The sequence below is a fragment of the Notothenia rossii genome (assembly GCF_949606895.1).
Source record: "Notothenia rossii genome assembly, chromosome: 2".
Lineage (NCBI taxonomy): Eukaryota > Metazoa > Chordata > Actinopteri > Perciformes > Nototheniidae > Notothenia > Notothenia rossii.
Window position 1 is genome coordinate 6722242 of NC_136904.1, and position 20000 is coordinate 6742241.

At 43.7% G+C, this 20000-nt stretch overlaps 1 protein-coding gene across 5 annotated transcripts in view; it reads left to right on the forward strand.

Moving 5' to 3' along the window:
• The window catches only part of LOC307030149 (uncharacterized protein), a 58174-nt gene that overhangs the window by 32194 nt on the left and 5980 nt on the right, over positions 1-20000 (forward strand). The window contains exons 16-22 of one of the 5 annotated variants that reach the window (XM_079666412.1): positions 778-901; positions 3994-4127; positions 6625-6734; positions 7397-7565; positions 7649-7753; positions 8142-12545; positions 19801-19901. In XM_079666412.1, coding sequence (XP_079522538.1) covers positions 778-901; positions 3994-4127; positions 6625-6734; positions 7397-7565; positions 7649-7753; positions 8142-12545; positions 19801-19901 — 5147 coding nt within the window. Of the gene's footprint in view, positions 1-777; positions 902-3993; positions 4128-6624; positions 6735-7396; positions 7566-7648; positions 7754-8141; positions 12546-12575; positions 19572-19800; positions 19902-20000 lie in introns of those variants that run through there. The other 4 variants (XM_079666413.1, XM_079666414.1, XM_079666415.1 and 1 more) reach the window with 4 other exon arrangements.

Consider the following 20000-nt stretch of genomic DNA (forward strand, 5'->3'; position numbering starts at 1 on the left):
AGCACTTTGAATTGCCTTGTTTTGAAAGCTGCTATAAAAATAAACTTGCCTTGCCTTTGAATCGAGAACAGGAATTGAGAACCAGTGAAGTTTGGGCGTACGTTCTGGACGTAATTGATCAATGTTTTTGCTCTCTCTCTCTCTCTCGCTCTGGCATAACACGAGCGACATGGAGACAAAGGAATAACAAAACGTAATCAGAACATGGAGAACAGGGGTTAAATGCTTACAAAATGGTGCAATGGTTGTCCCTTAATTTACGCCAGAGAGAGCCATAGAACAGGAATTGAGAAACAGTGAATTAGAAATTAAGAACCATCTTTGGGCATGAATGTGTCTTAAGTTTGTTTTGGACGTAATTGGTAAAAAAAATTTGCCCTCTCTCTCTCCGGCATTGACAGACCTGACTTAATGCATGATAAGATCAAATAAAAGGGACCTTTTCTTTTATTCCTGTAGGGAAATTCAGGTGTTATAGCAGCAACAAAATACAATCAAAAGAGAAACACAGATCCATGGGAACACATGGATAACCAGAAAGATATCGTAAAATGCCTGCCTTCGAATAAAGATGGCGCCGGTGATGAGGGCTGCCGTGTCTTTTGCCGCTCTCCAACTCTGCCTTTTTTTCACGCTTTTTTTCACTGTTTGTTTATGTTGCACTGTGGGAGGAGCCTGTGACCTAAGAATGTAATTGTCATAACTGCACTGTGGCTATTTACAAATGACAATAAAAGCCTTGAATTTGAGCATTAATCAAGTGTCTCCCTCTTGCAGGAGGACTTTGAGTTTGACGGGCAGACCCCCTTCCAGGACCCTCGCGGCCCCTCGGAGAGCGCCACCCAGATGGAGGGCGAGAACATGGGAGGTTGGTGGCCCGAGTTCAGTTCTCCTGACACAGGTGTGAGACCCGCTGGACAGTTTACTCCGGCATGCACACATCCGCACGTTACTCTGGATAAAGTGTCTTTGGGTTATTTTGTCGTTTTCACCATAACACTCCAAACTTACTTCATAGGGAATGGGAAGGGTAGTGCAGGAATTAGTCGAAAAACAGCTATTAGTCAGGATTTTAGCCCTTCTGTCAACTGGTCTGGAGATCAATGGTTTTCTGGATGTATTTTTGGTTGTTATCCTGATATAAGGTCTGTGGTTAACATAAGCTGAAGAAATGTTAACGTTTTCTTCCACAACATAAAATATGTCAGTTAACGAAACGTTGGTTGCTAACAAGAGTCTAAATGAGACGACAAAAAGTCATCATGCTCAACATTAGCCGCCATTAGCTTAGCGGTGGTGATGTGAAGTCATGTGACCATGCTGTAGTTCCTATATAGCCTAACATTAGCCTCCTTTAGCTTAGCGGTGGTGACGTGAAGTCATGTGACCGTGCTGTAGTTCCTATATAGCCCAACATTAGCCTCCTTTAGCTTAGCGGTGGTGACGTGAAGTCATGTGACCGTGCTGTAGTTCCTATATAGCCCAACATTAGCCGCCATTAGCTTAGCGGTGGTGATGTGAAGTCATGTGACCGTGCTGTAGTTCCTATATAGCCCAACATTAGCCGCCATTAGCTTAGCGATGGTGATGTGAAGTCATGTGACCGTGCTGTAGTTCCTATATAGCCCAACATTAGCCTCCTTTAGCTTAGCGGTGGTGACGTGAAGTCATGTGACCGTGTTGTAGTTCCTTTATAGCCCAACATTAGCCTCCTTTAGCTTAGCGGTGGAGACGTGAAGTCATGTGACCGTGCTGTAGTTCCTTTATAGCCCAACATTAGCCTCCTTTAGCTTAGCGGTGGAGACGTGAAGTCATGTGACCGTGCTGTAGTTCCTTTATAGCCAAACATTAGCCACCTTTAGCTTAGCGGTGGTGAAGTGAAGTCATGTGACCGTGCTGTAGTTCCTATATAGCCCAACATTAGCCTCCTTTAACTAAGCGGTGGTGAGGTGAAGTCATGTGACCGTGCTGTAGTTCCTTTATAGCCCAACATCAGCCACCTTTAGCTTAGCGGTGGTGACGTGAAGTCATGTGACCGTGTTGTAGTTCCTTTATAGCCCAACATTAGCCTCCTTTAGCTTAGCGGTGGTGAGGTGAAGTCATGTCACCGTGCTGTAGTTCCTATAGAGCCTAACATTAGCCTCCTTTAGCTTAGCGGTGGTGAGGTGAAGTCATGTCACTGTGCTGTAGTTCCTATATAGCCCAACATTAGCCACCTTTAGCTTAGCGGTGGTGAGGTGAAGTCATGTCACTGTGCTGTAGTTCCTATATAGCCCAACATTAGCCTCCTTTAGCTTAGCGGTGGTGAGGTGAAGTCATGTGACCATGCTGTAGTTCCTATATAGCCCAACATTAGCCTCCTTTAGCTTAGCGGTGGTGAGGTGAAGTCATGTGACCATGCTGTAGTTCCTTTATAGCCTAATGTTAGCTTTTAAATTCAAAACAGGTGTAGGCGCTAACCACCAAAACACCAGAGAGGCGCCAACATCAGTAACTATGTACTCTCCTTTATTCTCATAACTTATAAGAAACGTGTAATTAATTAACTTTAAATTCATATCATAACACTCCTCTTCCTCTGTGGAGAGTTTCTCTCTGTAAAGACATTTATATTTCGGGTGTACTTCAATCATCTTGGATAAAAAACAGCTGACAGATGACCATTATCTAATGATACTTTTTTCAAAAATGGCCGCCACGTCCCAGAATGCAATGCGATTCCCATTCCCTATTGAGCAATTGTGGTGGTTTTGTTTGTTCTTCATCTAACCTGCCAATATTGTGAACTAAGAACTGGGTGATCTATATTGGGCTTTACATATTTTTGGGACAAGTGTTATTTCTCCTAACAAATTCAATTGAAACTAATTTGAAACATTTATTAAACTAACTCTGGGAATATTGGTGTAACACCGAGAGTCACATTCATTCATCATTTTACATTTCCATCATTTGAAGTTTTTTCTTTGGACACGTGCATGCTGGTTGAGCTGGCTAGTGTTTTTTTGGATTGGTCGACTGAATGCATTGAATTGTTGTGAGATCATATGTAGGTGACAACGTGCACCCATCGTGGTAAGTTTTGTTTTTCATCGTTTTGCACGTTTCACTCTTTTTTCCTTCATTTCCTCTCATCCTGCTGGTTGTCTTTTAATCCTCTGCCGTTCATGCAGTCAAAAAATAAATCAGCATGTAGCAAATTGAAATGAAAATTATAATTTTGGAAGTTGTGTTTCCAAATGGAAATCTGTCTGATGTATTTTCTGATTGTTTGCGGCAAAACTTTGAACTCTTGAATTGCCTTTCTCATCTTGTCTTTTAATCAACGCCTGACTCAGAATATCTTTTAATGACCCCATGTTTAATAGAGATGTAGTTTCCTCACACTTTGCATCCTGTGACTATGACTTCCCACTCACTCAATCTTTCCTGTAGATTTTTCCCACTTTTTCCCGACATTTTGGAACATGAGGACAATAATGTAATTTACTATAATTAAGAACAAAGACAACTTGTATTTAAAGTTGATTTAGTAAATAACTCCTTTTATCTTATCAATCAATTTTCTGTATTACGGATTTTTCAATGTTAGTAAAAAAACCTCTAGACATCAAACAAGACATGTAAGAAAGAAAATTGAATGTGTTGCAGCCCTAGCATAATTTATCAGTGATTAAAGACAGTGTTTTTCTGGATGAATCAGCAGATAAGACTTTTGTTTTTGTCAAAAATAAAACTAATCCAGCACGATGGAAAATTCAACATTGTCCAATTAAAGTCATGTTTGATTACATTAAATAGCACCCTACAAATGTGTACAAAAATCTGTCATAATAGAAAAATGTGGCGACTCAAAAAGATGCAGTGGAAATGCACGTGATGCTGATTGTGTCCTCTTAGATCCATGCTAACTCTACCTCCCCATTAAAGGCCTTTCTCTGATTTGTTTTCTTTTACGTCTCATCCCTCACACCTTTGCTCTGATGCCTGCAGACGGTCTGCGCTCCGTCGTGGAGGAGCTGGAGCTGGAGAGGAACCAGCTGCAGGAGCAGATCCTGAGTCTGGAGGAGCGCTGCCAACATCTGGAGGACCGACTGCAGCTGCAGGCTCGCATCGAGACGCTTCAGGTAACCTCAGCCTCCAGAACGTTAAAGGTCTCCTATCATGCAAACTCCACTTCTCCATGTCTCTTCTACATCAGCATGTGTCCCCTCTTCTTCATGTCTCTTCTACATCAACATGTGTCCCCTCTTCTTCATCAACATGTGTCCCCTCTTCTTCATGTCTCTTCTACATCAACATGTGTCCCCTCTTCTCCATGTCTTTACTACATCAACATGTGTCCCCTCTTCTTCATGTCTCTTCTACATCAATATGTGTCCCCTCTTCTTCATGTCTCTTCTACATCAACATGTGTCCCCTCTTCTTCATGTCTCTTCTACATCAACATGTGTCCCCTCTTCTTCATGTCTCTTCTACATCAATATGTGTCCCCTCTTCTCCATGTCTTTACTACATCAACATGTGTCCCCTCTTCTTCATGTCTCTTCTACATCAACATGTGTCCCCTCTTCTTCATGTCTCTTATACATCAACATGTGTCCCCTCTTCTTCATGTCTCTTCTACATCAACATGTTTCCCCTCTTCTTCATATCTCTTCTTCATCAACATGTGTCCCCTCTTCTTCATGTCTCTTCTACATCAACATGTGTCCCCTCTTCTTCATGTCTCTTCTACATCAACATGTTTCCCCTCTTCTTCATATCTCTTCTTCATCAACATGTGTCCCCTCTTCTTCATATCTCTTCTTCATCAACATGTGTCCCCTCTTCTCCATGTCTCTTCTACATCAACATGTGTCCCCTCTTCTTCATGTCTCTTCTACATCAACATGTGTCCCCTCTTCTTCATGTCTCTTCTACATCAACATGTGTCCCCTCTTCTCCATGTCTCTTCTACATCAACATGTGTCCCCTCTCCTTCATGTCTCTTCTACATCAACATGTGTCCCCTCTTCTTCACGTCTCTTCTACATCAACATGTGTCCCCTCTTCTTCATGTCTCTTCTACATCAACATGTGTCCCCTCTTCTTCATGTCTCTTCTACATCAACATGTGTCCCCTCTTCTTCATGTCTCTTCTACATCAACATGTGTCCCCTCTTCTTCATGTCTCTTCTACATCAACATGTGTCCCCTCTTCTTAATGTCTCTTCTACATCAACATGTGTCCCCTGTTCTTCATGTCTCTTCTACATCAACATGTGTCCCCTCTTCTTCATGTCTCTTCTACATCCACATGTGTCCCCTCTTCTTCATGTCTCTTCTACATCAACATGTGTCCCCTCTTCCTCATGTCTTTTCTACATCAACATGTGTCCCCTCTTCTTCATGTCTCTTCTACATCAACATGTGTCCCCTCTTCTCCATGTCTCTTCTACATCAACATGTGTCCCCTCTGTGTGAAGAGACTCTGAAAGTTTCAGGAACAAAGATTCTCTCTCTTTTTGTCCTGATCCATTTCTATAAAAACCTGTCTGAAAATGAGCTGATCAGATTTTGGCCACTTTATGATGTCATAACGATGTGTTGTCTTGTGTAACCATTAGCCAATCAGCAACCAAGGTAACCCCACCCCCCCCCCCCTTATCAACTGAATCTCCTCCTAGAGCACCATTGAGTTCTTTGTAACTAAATCTCTCTCAGAGGGGCGTGGGGAGGGGCTCCTTATTTTCATCTAAAGTAACAGACAGAGAATCAGCACTTTGGAAACAGCGCTGAAACAGAGGGGATTATGGGTAATGCTGCAATGCTCTGTTTGGTGTTTCAGCCAATCAGAGACAGGTTCTGGATATATCTGAGACCTATAATATATTGATGAGAAACAGTATAATGGGGGAGCTTTAAATATTCTCTCTCACTGTGAAATCTAACTCTTAATCCTGACTCGCCTCGTGAGGAAACTGAACTGCATGTTTTCCTGAGGACTAGGAGTTTGTAACAAACCCTTCTAACACAGGTGACGTTTGATGTAGATGAAGATGAGCAGCCATATTGGTTCCCTCAGGTGTGTGTGGCCTCTCTTGTGTGTGTGTGCGCTGGAGAGCGGTGACGGTGTGGTGTGTCGTTTAATCGTGGACACCTTCTGACTTTCAAAATAATATGAAGTCACAGACTCACCGGGTGTCCTTATTCACATTGCCCTCCTCACTTTGAATTAAAAAGTTTATTATTTCCACATAAATGGGGAAAATGGATTTGAAATATTCTGTTATCAATTAGGGCTGCTCAATCAATTAATCTGTTTATCACATATGGTCTAACAACATCCTAATCGCAGTAAAGGAACATTTGGTGAAGGCAAAGTATCTGAAAATATCTGAATGAGGAATTGTAGAACTGCAGAAAAGTCCTGGCCTACGAACAATATTCTACAGACTTAATAAATCAGTCAATATAATCACAATTAGTTATTTTTTCTAAATGTTGCAGCCCTAATGTCAACAGCAGTGAGTTTGAATCACGCAGCTCCTCTCGTCTTCCTGCTCTGTGTGCAGTGAGTCTTTTCTCCGTTGCTTTTTATCAAATCTTTGCATATTCATGTGTGTTTTTCTGCCACCTCAGAACGAGTCGGAGAGACTTCAGAGCCAGCTGTCCAGCGTCCGGAGTCAACAGAGCCGAGACGCAGAGAAACATCAGCTGCTGGTGAGCAGCCTCAACGAGCAGCTCAAAGGGTAAGCTACGTATACGATACGATATGATACGATAATGCTTTAATGGTCAGATTAAGTCTGAAATGTAACTTTCATCACGGCAGCTCCATGTGTAACATCATTACACAATACAACTTCCACTGCGGCTGCCGCTGAGGGGGGGGACACTGGTGGTGTAAAATAAAAGGCCCCAGTTAGACTTTCCACATTTACCCCATTTAAATCTTGATTTGCTTTAGCCACACCCGTGGAAATCCTTTTATTCAGGATGCTAATGGCAGGAAAACATCCCTGATCACTCCCTCCTGATGTCCGAGGGCTGCTCCATGAACCTGCTGTCTGCTCACTTTCAGGGCTCAGGCTTCGGAGAACAAACTGTAAAACAAACAACAAACATTTAACATGACGGCACAATCACTGAGAGAAAACATTACTCTCTGCACAAAATCACGCTTACTTCCTTTTCCTACATTGAAATATATCTGAGCACATAGTTTGATTGATTGATTGATTGCCTTTTCTTTCATGTTATCACATAAATAAAAATGTGCAGAATTATGCAAAACATATACAGTAAATATGTCAAAATGTATATATTAGTGAGTTTCATAAACACTTTTTAAAGTTTTGTCTTGAAGTTACTCTTGAAGTGTTATCAGAGTCACTATGATGGTGTTTTTCAGGCTGAGCAACACGCAGGAGTGTCTGGAAAGCTCCCTCATCGAGAAGGAGAACACGCTGGCCAAGACGTCGGAGAAACTGGAGCTCATCAACGGCCTGCGAGAATCTCTGAGTGACAAAGAAACTCAGTACAAAGACGTTTCAGACAAGCTCCTCCAGACTGAGCTCGCCGTACGTTCCGACCCCTTATTTCTGTGTCACATTTCAATATTGAGCTGAATGTAATTGTGTATTTCTTGTGTTTTGTCCCGTAGCTGGAGAATGTTTCTCAGAAGTGCAGCGTCTCAGAGAAACAGTGCTCAGAGCTGAAGTCAGAAGTGATTGACGTCACTCAGAAGCTGAGCGTGCTAAAGGAGAAGGTGAGATTTTATAAATGAGAATATCAATCCGTTTTTTTTTTTTTTTTTAATCGCATTTTGGTAAAAAAATTTCTTTTGGACCATTTTATATACAGCATTTCTTTTGTTATGTTGTTTAGTATCTCTCATGGTCATTTTCGTAACTCTTTTTGGTCGTTAAGTATCTGTTTTTGGTGATTTTGTATTGTTTATATTCTGTTACAATAACCGTCCATGCTTCTGAGCAACCTTTATCTGTTCATTGCATTAAATTTCATACATGAACATTTATGAATTACTTCTTGACACTACCATAAACAATATGTGATATGAGCTAATCAAGTATCACTTTAGACTTGTGATAAATATCCTCTTGCCTCACATCACTCTTTTCATCTCCTCATTTCAGGCCCAAAAGCAGGAAGTCACCATCGAAACTCTACAATCTGAGCTCGATCAGACCAACGAGGAGCTGGACAAACTAAATTCCTCCCACTTAGAAGAACGAGCCCAACTCATTCATGACCTTCAGAGCTGTGAGCGGGAAATCGACAGACTCAAAGATGTCGTGTTGGAGAAGGACGAAGAGATATCAACGCTCTCCGGTAACATGGCGGAGTACGCGGAGCAGGTCACGATGATGAAGCGAGACATCAAACTCAAAGACGAGACCCTGGTCCGTGTGGAAACTGCTCTGAGTAAAGTAGAGCGGGAAGCCATGATTCTCAGAGAGTCGCAGACTTCAGAGCAGAAAGATCTGGATGGAAAGATCACAGAGCTGGTGGAGAAACTCAAAGACACTGAGATGGAGTTGCTCAACGCTAAAAAGGAAAGCGAGTGTAAGGTGACGGAGGTGGAACATCTGATAAAGCAAACTGAAGAAGACAAGATGACAATTCAGGAGCTTCGAGGGGAGATCCAGAAACAGATCGTGAGCCAGCGTAACCATCTTACTGAATGTGAAACGCATATCGCTTCACTAAAGGAGCAGCTGACTTTATCCACACAAAAGCAGCAGGAATCAGAAGCACTCCTTCTGCAGCTCAAGGACCAAAACACCAGCAGTGAGCAGATACAGCAGCAGCTTAATGACAAGGAGCAAAAGTATGAGGAAGAGCTGAAATCGTCCAAGGAGGAACAGAACAAACTCTTGGCTCAGGTGGAGAAATACAATCACGAAATGCAGACGCTGTCCAAACAGTTAGAGGTGCAGGTACAGAGTGAGGAGCACATCAAAAAGGACATACAGGAGAAACTGGAAACCATAGCAACACTGGAAAACCAACTGAAGACCACTGATAATCAGGCTGAGGAGGAGAGGCAGAACTTCAACACTGAGATGCAAAACCGCGACTCAGAAAAGGAGAAACTGAGCAATGAACTCGAAAGCAAATCTGAAAATATCTCCAAACTCAGAGGTCTATTAAAAACCATGAAGACGGAGAAAAAGCAGCTGCAAGATAAACTCAAAGGACTAACAGAGGAGCTGGAGCTACAGAAGCAGAGTGCAAATGAACTTAATGGAAAGGTCACGTCTGCTCTTGAACTCAACAGCAGTCTTGAGAAGCGGGTAGATTGCCTTACGAAAGAGAAAGAGAGACTTGAAATGGAAGTAACGGAAAGCGTAAAAAGTATTTCCGAAGTCTCACTCGAAAAGGATTCCTTGCAAGCCAAAGTATCCACATTGGAAACTCAGCATTCACAAAACAACGCAATAATTGAAGAGCTACAAAGAGCTAAAGAGGATTTGACTCATCGCAGCAATGAGTTGAATAAAGTTCTTGAGCAAAGCACGAACTCAACCTCAGAGGTCCTCCTGGCGAAAACGAATGAATGTAGTAATCTCAGCCAGTTACTCAGGGAAAGGGAGGACAAGGTGACACGTCTGCAGGAAGAAGTACAACGTGTATCTTCTAAGGTAGAGCAGCTTCAGCAGGACATGGCAGAAAAAGACCAGGTTGTAATAGAGCATCGAGCGCAGAGAGAAACCCAAGAAAACCAGCAAACACAACTTCAGGAAACGGTTTCTCTGCTGCGAGAACAGGAGAAAGGTCTGAAGTCTGGCTTAATGGAGAAGGATACGATATTACAAGAGAAACAGGAAGGGTACGACAGTTTGCAGAGTGAAATTACGCAACAGAAAGATATTGTGTCTAAGCTACAAGCAGAAGCTGAATCTCAAAATGTGGACCACTTAAAGCTTCGCACGCAGATTGAAGAGAAAGAAGGGATGTTGAAAAAAATGACGCAGCAGTGTCAAAAACAAAAAGACAAAGTCAACGATGCTAACAAATCTGTTAAGTCTCTGAGTGAACAAATCCGTGTCCTGGAAGAAAAGTCCGGACAGCTCGAAGCTGAAGCTGAACGCAGGCAAATGGAGGTAGCTATCTTAAACGGCAACATCCAGGCAATACGTGAGGAAAACCAGCAACTCCGTGCCGCTTGCGAAAGCAGAGAAATGCAGCTTTCTCAGCAAACACAACTTCTATCTGAACTTGATGGACGCCTTAAAGCGACTCTCGAACAGAACTCCAGTTTTAGCGTACAGATTAGCAGCCTAACAGAAAACAATCAGAGACTACAAAAGGAGTTAGCGCAGAACACCAAATCTGTTTCTGAGCTAGCCACTGAGAGGAAGTCCCTCCAAGAACAAAACTCTGGGCTTGAAAGTCAAATCTCGGAGAAGCAGAAGATTATTGAAGAGGTGTTGAATGAAAAGGAGATGCTTACTGTTGCAGGAGATGAATTGAAAAAGATCCTGCGGGAAAGCGAAACGTCGAACTCCGCAGGTTTGCTGGAGAAAACGAGTGAATGTGCCAATCTGTTGAAAACGTTAAGGCAGAGAGAAGGACAACTTGAAAGTCTAGAAAAGCAACTCGATGCCTTTAAGAAGCAAGTCGTTCAGCAAAGTTCACAGTCGGGCGCTCAGCAGGACCAACTGCTGCAACTTCAGGATACGATATCAATGCTTCAGGAACAAGGATCTGTCCTCAAGTCAGGGCTGATGGAGAAAGACAAGATGTTGCAGCAGAAAGCAGAGGAGAGTAGTTTCTATCAGAATGAAGTTGTGCAACAGAAAGCCTTGATATCACAGATGCAGGGTGAGCTCGAGTCACTCAGGCAAGAGTGCTCGGAGGCGAAACAGCAGATGGAGCAAAAAGAAAAGACTTTACATAACCAGAAAGACGAGCTGGACAAACGAAGCGAGTCGGTGATCTCGCTCAGCGGTCAGCTCGGTGCCATGAACCAGAGCGCTGCAGAGGCAGAGGTTGAGATTACAAACCTAAAGAGTGCGGTAGAGAAACTCACTGCAGAAAACGGTCTGAAAGAGGAGCAGAGGAAAGCAGAGGTCATCGATTTGAACGATAACATTCAAGCACTGAATGAGCAGAATACAAGATTGAAATCTGAATTTCAGAAAACAGTGGCAGAGTTGTCCAAAGCACAGGACGAGGTGACGCATTTCAAAACAGCCGTCGGTGATGTGGACAACAAACTTAAAACTGTAGACTCTGAAAAAGATAGGCTTAATTTGGAAATGCAAGAAAAACATGATTTGATCCAGAAACTCAACAGTAGGATCAGTGAGCAGCAGGAGCAGCTGAAACGGAACGAAGACAACAATGTCAGTTTAAAAGCAAAGGTTTCAGAGCTTGAAGAATCTGTGTTTGGACTCAGAGGCGAAGTCGATAGTCTTTCTTCAGAGTCTTCTATCCTGAAAACTACTTTGGAGAAAAAAGAACAATCAAGTCTTGAATATCAAAGTAGTTCTTCAGCTGCCGTTGAAAACCTCAACTCAAATCTACAAGCCAAAGAGGTGGAGTGTGAGAGCTTGAAAGAAAAGATGTCCCACTTTGAGGAATCGACCACAAAGCTCAACAGCACCCTCCAAGTTCAGATGTCTGAAGCAAAAAATCTGAGAAAGGCATTGGGAAAAAAAGAGTCCGCTCTTCAGGAACAATCAAAGTCCCTTCAGGAAATCCAGAGAAAATCCGATGAAGCTTTGCTCTTCAAATCTCAGTTCATGGAAAGCACAGACTTGGTGTCACAGCTACAGAATCAAATCCAACTGCTGTCCACCGAGTCTGCAAACCTCAGACAATCAGCAGAAGAAACACAAAGTGCCTTTAACAACCTACAAGAGAAGTATGCAGCTAACTTAGAGGAGATGCAGGATGTGAGACAGCAAGTGTCCCAAAGGACCGATGAGCTGTTAAACCTTCGGAGGTTATTGGACGACATCAGTAACGAACATCAGACGGCAAAGACGATGATAGAAACTCTGAGAAATGATTTATCTGAGACGCATCACAAACTCCAGAAAACAGAAGAGTTGAACTCCATTCTGTCAAACGAAAAGGACGAGGCCTTTGCTTCTCATCAAGCAAGCGTTTCACTGCTGACCGTGGAAATAGACAGACTCAAATCACAACATCTTCAAGTCGTGGCACAGATGAATGCTCTCACAGAAAACGTTGAGCAGAGGGAAATGGCTCTCCATGCGATTAACAGTCAGTACACATCGCAGGCCAAACACGCATCTCAGCTGGTGTCGGAAATGCAGAAACTAGAACAGCAGAATAAGAGACTAAATGAGGAGATTAGTTTCTCAAAGAACGAGCACCAGAAGCTTCTCACGGCCGTCAGTCATGAAAACACACATTTGCAGGAGGAGGTTAGGAAACATCTAGCAGAGAAGGAGGGGCTGGAAAGGAGTCATCATCAAATATTGGCCTCCCGGGTTCAAATGGAGCAGCAGTCCAGCAGCACAAAGGAGAAAATGACGTCCGAGAAGGAGAGCCTTCAAGCCAAGGTTAGTGCCAAAGATGAGGAAGTTTCTCAATTAAAAGAAAACATTCACAGGATAGAGCAAATTCTGCAGGATTCTGAGCAAGAGTGGCTCTTAGTTTTGGATAAAGAGAAACAGGATAGGAACATACTCGCAGAACAATTGCAAAGTGTTGAAAATGAAATGAAGTCTAAAGATGTTAAAGTTAATGCTCTGAAAGGAGACCTGGACAGTCTGCAGGAGAAACTAGCAGAGGCTTCATCTGCGATCAGGCAGGGGTCCGATCAACTGCGCGCCAAAGAGCTGGAGGCAGCAGCGTCCAGGGTCCAACTGGAGAAGGTTTTAGCTTCGTTCCAGGAAAAGGATAATGACAACGATAATTTGCAACAGGCTCTAAAAGCGGCAGAACATGAGTTACACAAACTTGTAGTGATCAGGAATGGTACTAACACAGATTTGTTAGCGAAAGGATCTGCAGATTTAGGGACAGAAAAGGCCTCTTTAAAGGACATGATTACACAATTACAAGAAAGCCACCAGTTGGAGGTAGCTGCTCTGAAACACGAGTTGGATAAAACCGTGACACAATTACAAAACACCCAGAACACTCTTGAGAAAGGAGAGAGGAGTAATGATGAAAAGGGTCAACAAATGTCACTTTTGCAAGAGATGGTCGAGCATCTACAGACGAGGCTCAACGCTGAGTCGGAGAAAGTGAAAGAAGCTTCTGTCAAACACTCGTCTCTACACTTTGAATCACAAGAGAAATACGAGCAGATCAACTGTTTGAGCATTCAGATGAGTCAGCAGCAGGAGCTTCTCGCTGGACTCAGTCAGCAGTTAAGGGATAAAGACGCATCCATCGCCCAACTCATAGAATCAGCCTCAAAGGAAAGGGTGAGACTCGGTGAGGAACAGTCATCTCTAACGGCACAATTGGAAAGCATGGAGCAGGAACACAACGCCTCCACGAAGAAGCTTGAAGAGATGTCTCAGCAGTTAGAGGAACAGATGTCAAGCTCTCACAGTGAAATAGAAAGCATGAGTGCAGAGAAGATCGAGCTGATTAAGAAAAACGACGATCTGAAGAGCGAACTAGCCAAGGTGTCGAAAGAGAAAGACGCAGCGAAGAAGAAGCTCCAAGCTGCTCTCGTCGTGAGGAAGGATCTGATGAAGAAAATCGAGCGATACGAAAGCCAGAAAGAAGAGAGTGAGAACAATAAAACGGAGGTTTCACTTTTACAGGATAAATTACAGGAAGTAAATAATCAAGTCCAGGCGTCTGCTCAGATATATGAAGAACACGTGTCAGTTCTTGAAAAGAGACTTCTTGAGAAAGAAGGAGAGATTCTTGAACACAAACGCGGAAGCGAAAGACTTGTGGAACTTTTACAGTCGGAAAAACAAGTCTTGAAAGCCACACTCGACGAGAAAGAAGTTTGTTTATCAGAAACTTTGCAAACGCTGAATGAGAAAAGCTCTTTGCTGGAGAAGCTGCAGTCCACTGCTTCTGAGAGAGAGGAAGCATTCGACCAAGAGAAGAACAGCTGGGCGCAAACATTAGAAGACCTTCAAAATGAAATAAAGAGCTATCAAGATGAGATAAAGGTTAGATCGTCCTCCACATCTACTGCTGCTGATTTAGAGAATGAGCTTGCTCAAATCAAGCTTGAAAAGGCAAAGCTACAGAGAAAGGCTCAGGCTGCCTTGCTGGCACGCAAAGAGACCCTGAAGAAAGCTCAAGAAAGTGAAAGTAAATTAACTCGAGAGCTAGCCGAACTGAAAGACGACTACAAGACTCTCCTGGAGCAGCGCTGTCAGCAGACCAATGAGTTAAACGCCGTCCAGTTAGACTTCGACGAGAAGGTCAGGGAACTGGAGACGCTCCGTGATAACTCTTTGTCTGATCGAGATGAGCTTGAAACCTTAAGACAGCTTGTCGAGGAGAGGGATCAAACTCTCCACGGTCTCAAGATGACTCTGGCGGAGAAAGAGAGCCAGTGCCATTCTCTTTCAAACCTGCAGAAAGAGCTGGAACAGGTTCAATCCAAATGTGAGAGTATGTCTCTTGAGATGGCCAGAAAAGAAGAGGCTCGAGTGGAAGTGGACCAAGATGCAGGTGCTTTGAAATCACAACTTCTCAAGGTCGAGATTGACTTAAAGAAAGCTCAGGCAGAAGTAACAGAGAAAACAGAAGAAGTTGAGAAATATCTGGAAACAATGAGAGTTGCTGAGCTGCAGAGCCAACAGGAGAAGCAAGCTTTATTTAATGAAAATACATCTCTGGAGACCCGTCTGAGCATCGCTGAGTCTGCACTGGAGGAACGCATGCACGCAGAGGAAGGAAAATATCTACTTTTGATGGAGGAGAACAAGGCTCTTTTGGAGAAAAGTAATACGTTGAAAGTGGAACTCGAGACAACAGTTGATTTAGTTTCACAGAAATCCTCAGAAGTTTCAAACGTCCAAAAGACTTTAGCAGAAACACAGCAGCAGCTCAGTGACTCAGTGACTCAGCTTGAAGAAGCACAACTTCATTGCACTGAAAAACAATCACATTTGGATTTGTTGAAGCAAGAAATAGAAAACGCTTACAGATTAATTGATGAGCTCCGAAATGAGGTTACCACCCTGGATAAGCAACTAAAGGAGAAAGTGAATGAGCAGCTACATCAGAACACGCCTGACATGTGTGCCGATGTTAACGAAGAAGTCGTAAGCTTGTCTTGCAAAAGTGCTGAAAACTTTGAGGTGAAACTAAAGGAGAGAGATGATGCCTTGCTCGTTTCTCAGGCTCAAGTTTCGGAAAAGGAAGAACTAGTTGCTGCACTTGAACTGCAATTAAAACAACAAATGAAAATCAATGAAACCACCATTGAAAAGATGAGAACAGAGTCTGATGAGTTTCAGAAATCTCGAGACAATGGCGGCAAAATGAATAATCAGGACAACCAAAGCAAAGTTGCTCTCCTAACCAGGAAACTTCAAGCAGCTTTACTTTCCAGAAAAGAACTCTTGAAGGAAACTGCGATGCTAAAGGAGGAAGTGGAAAAGCTGTCAGACAAACATGCAGCTCAAGAAGCCGACTACTTCACTCTGGAGGCATCAGTGCTGAAGTTAAAGCAACAAAATACGGACTTGGAAAGCTCTGTGTCATCCCTGAACAAGCAGAGAGACGGGCTCAGGACTGACGCTGACGGCATCTTAAAGGATAATCGCAGTTTATCCGCAGCCTGTGAAAGCTTGAAGCTAACCATCGAAAACATCACACAGCAGAAACAGGCTTTCTCCTGCCAGCTGGAATCTCTGAAAGACTCTCAAACAGACGAGCTTACCAAGTGGAAGTCGAAACACGCCGAGCTGAAACAAGAGTACGAATCTCTTTTACAAGCCTATGAAAATGTGAGCAGTGAAATGGACAAGATGAGACAGCTTTTGGAAGGGGCTAAAAGAGAGAGGCAGGAAGCCCTCAGGAAAATCCACAAACATGAATCTGAGATGGAGATTCTGGAAAAGCAAGCTAGAGAGATGGAAGAAGAAAATGGAAGAATTAAAGACAAGATGCACATATTTTCCAAACAGAAACGGCAGAAGATTGAGGAGCTGGAGGATGAGAATCAGAAAATAAGAAAAGAGCTGACTGAGCTTGAAGAAAACCACAAAATGGCGACGTGCGAGACGACTGAAAAAGATCAGCAATTGGAGACCGAGATGTGCCGACTCAAAGAGAAGCTCACTGAGTTTGAGGTTGAAAATAACCAATTGTCAGAAAAGCTTGAAGAAGCCAGCTGTTCATTGGAAGTGAAGCACTCCAAATCAAATGACTACTCAAACAACATGCAACTAAAACTTGATGAAGCTCTGAGTTTGAATAACTCACTGACAGCCCAGATTGAATCCCAGAAAACAGAACTCGGTGCTCAGTTGGAAATGTACAACTTGTTACTGAAAGAGAAGCAAAAGCTTTCTGGAAGAATTGAGTCGATACAGAATGATCAGGAAGCTCAACTGGGACACAAAGATGATGCCATTAAAGAGCTCAAAGACATAATCAACAGACACAGTCGAGAAACGATCAGCCTGAATGAGAAGGTGAGGATCTTAGAGGACGATAAGTCACTTCTGCAGGAGGAGCTTGAAAATGTTCAAGACATTTCAGACAAAGTTAAAAATGAAAATGAATATTTGGAAACCGTGATCCTCAAGAACACTGAGAGGATTGACGATCTGACCGAGTCGGTCTCTGTGTTGCAAACACAGAACAAGCAGCTGTCCTCTCAGCTGGCCGTCAGCAAAGACATGAGCAGTCAAGTTCGCCAAGAGAAAGAACAGGAGCAGCTGAAGTTAGTCCGGGAGTTTGAGGAGAAGCTGAAGACGGTTCAGCGAGGCAGTGAAGGCACCAAAAATGTGAAGAAAGAACTGCAAGAGCTTCTCAAAGAAAAGCATCAGGAGATCAATCAGCTTCAGCATAACTGCATCAAATACCAGGAACTGATTCTAGATCTAGAGAGGGCTCTGAAGACATCTCGGTCAGCCTGTGAACAGTCTGAGAAAGAAGTGAAGAAAAGCTCTGAGAAAATGGCGGTGTTAGAGGAGAGAAGTAAACAAGTTGAAGCTGAGCTGATAACGCACACGAACCTCCTCCAGGAGGCCGCAGCAAAGATGTTGAGTGTCGAGTCTGAAAGAGATCAGCTGGCTCTGGACATGTCAGAGGAAAGTAAAAAGCTTGAGGATCAGCTCATAGAGAAAAGACAACAGCGTATAGATGAGATGCAATACAATTCCTACATGGAGAATGAAGTCGTGTTACAGCAACAGATTGACGACCTTAAGGAGTTAACGGAGAAAGAAAGTCAGAAGGTGAATGAACTGAGGCAGCAGCTGGACTCTCAACACCTGCAGATAAACACTTTCAAAAGATCAGCGGAGACGGATGAGGCGAAGCTCTCGGCTTTATCTGCCACTCCTCAGGGAGCAGATGCTTCCAAACTGTGGAACGATTTGTACCAAGAGACGTTACACGAGAAAGACAACCAGCTCCTGGAACAGGGTTTCGTGATCAAACGATTCCTGGATGACATGAGAGTGAAAGATAAAGAGATGAATGAGGTCCGAGTGACCAAGTCCCGACTGGAGAGGACTCTCAATGAATACTCTATGGCCGCCGCCGCTCAGCAGAGACAGCTGTTCATCATGAGCGCGAGCAACGCTGAATTGAGTGAGACTGCAGAGCTCATGGATGTGCAGGTTAGGGAACTGGGTGCACACGCCGATCGATTAGAAAAAGATAAAAACGTTCTGAACCGAGAACTGGCAGACAAAGAAGGTATCATTTCTCTAATGCGGCTGAATCTCCAACAATTAGAGAAGTTAAACGAAGACTCAGATGCTCAGCTGCTGCTTTTACAGTCTGAGAATGACAAAGTCCAAGCTGACTTCGAGAAGCAAGAGGGACTTTCACTGCAACTGAAAACACTCCTGCATAGCAAAGACACTGAGATCTCCTCCTTACTGTCGTGTAAAGATGGACAGATGTCAGGATATCTAGAACAGCTCCAGACCAATCATCGTACCCAGGTCGCGCTTTATGAGGACCGCTTAACCTCTTCACGCTACCAGAGAGAACAAGCTGACCAAGTGTTGAGAGGTCTTGAAGCAAAGGTGAAAAGTCTGCAAATCCAAGTTACCAAGTCTAGCCAGGAAAAAGAGCAGATGGCTGCTAAGATGGAGTCCTTTAAAAACTCAATGGCGTCTTTACAGAGTGAACGGGAGCGATTGATGTCAGAATACAGAATACTTGAAGCAAAGAGTCAGTTAAGTTTCATGGGTAAAGACGGCTCTGCTGACGGAGAAGGTGGCGCCACCAAAGGCCTTAAACATGAAATAAGGAAGCTGTTGCACCAAATGGATGATCTCAACTCTGAGAACGCTATGCTCAGGGCACAGCTGGTGCGCTACAGAGAAGATCTGAACCAGGTTTTATTCCTGAAGGACAACCAGCTGAAGATCCTGCTAAAGAAGCAACAGGATGTGATCAAAGACCTCGAGAGCCAAAAGGCGGCAGCAGAAAAACAGCAAAGAGCGTCTCAGTTGGAACTTCAAAAGGAAGAAGAAGCAAGCAACACTTTTAAAGCAGAGACCTTGAAGCTAACAGCTCATGTTTCAAACCTTGAAGCTGATGTTGTTACCCTTAAAAAGGAAAAAGTCTCGACGAATAAAGGCAAAGTGATTAATGACTTGCAGGAAGCAGTGGCAGCCAAAGCAGCTGAATGTAATGACCTCCAGCAGAGAGGTCTCTCTCAGAAACTCCTCAATGACGAGCTCAAGCAGAAAATGCAGCTGTTGGAAAAAGAAACGGAGAAAAGCCTCGGTGAAGCTGAGGACAAATACAACAGTGAGCTGGATGCCTTCGAGCGCGAGGTGGTGCTGATGAGAAACGAGCGAGAGACGGCCGATGGACGAGTCGCCGACCTCGCGAAAGATCTCTTGGCAATGGAGCAGCAGCTATCGGAGGCTAAAACACAAAGCAAAAACACCAAGGCTCAGAATGAGTCCATGGTCAAAGCCATGGTCGCTCTGCAGGACGACAGAGACCAGCTCATCGAAGACTTCAAAGTCCTGAGGAACAGATACGATGAAGAACTCAGAGAGACTCAGGCGGCTTTGAACAACATGGAGCGCAGTCTGCAGGACGCCACCTCCGACCTGGCCATGGTCGGCAAAGAGAGGGACATCATAGTTCAGAAGTTAAAAGCTTTGGAGAACAAAGACGCGCACGCAGAGCTCAGCAAGTTGTTGGATGATCTGTCGAAGGAGTTGTCCGAGAAGGAAAGGGACTTTAAGCAAGTGGTGCAGGAGAATAGCACCTTCAGCAGGCAGCTGTCGGCGTTCTCCAGATCTATGGCCAGCCTGCAGAACGATCGCGAGCGGCTGATGGATGATTTGACCAGCGCCAGAAAAGAGGTGGAGTCGAGGCAAGGGTCAAGCCCAGAGAGCGTCGGTGTGGATCGATCTAAAGGAAGTGTCCTGCAGAGTGAGAGGGAAGCGCCGGTAAGTCCTCAGCTGCGATCTGAGTTTGGCTGCTGCCTGCTTCCTCTCTGCCGTGTTTCATTTTGTGGAAAGCATGCAGGCTCATTTTGACTTTAAACACCATTGCTTTGGTTTGCATGGTCATTTGTGTTGCTATGCAAACTATCTTGTGTCGGTGTAATCAGTTTGAGGAAATGTTTCCTTTGAAGATGTACCACTTATGTGACTGACTACTTTTATTTTATTACAGCAGAAGATGGAGAAACTCCAGCAAACTGTAAACATGCAAACTTATGGACAATCACCTGAAAAGGAAATCATCAGCTACCAGGAGGAAACAGCAAATCTGAGGTATGAGCAGACTGAAGATAAGTTCGGAGATATTACAGATTTGTTCTTCAAAATGTTTCCATCGTGGCTCACTTGGAATATTTTTGGCTTTTTATTTGT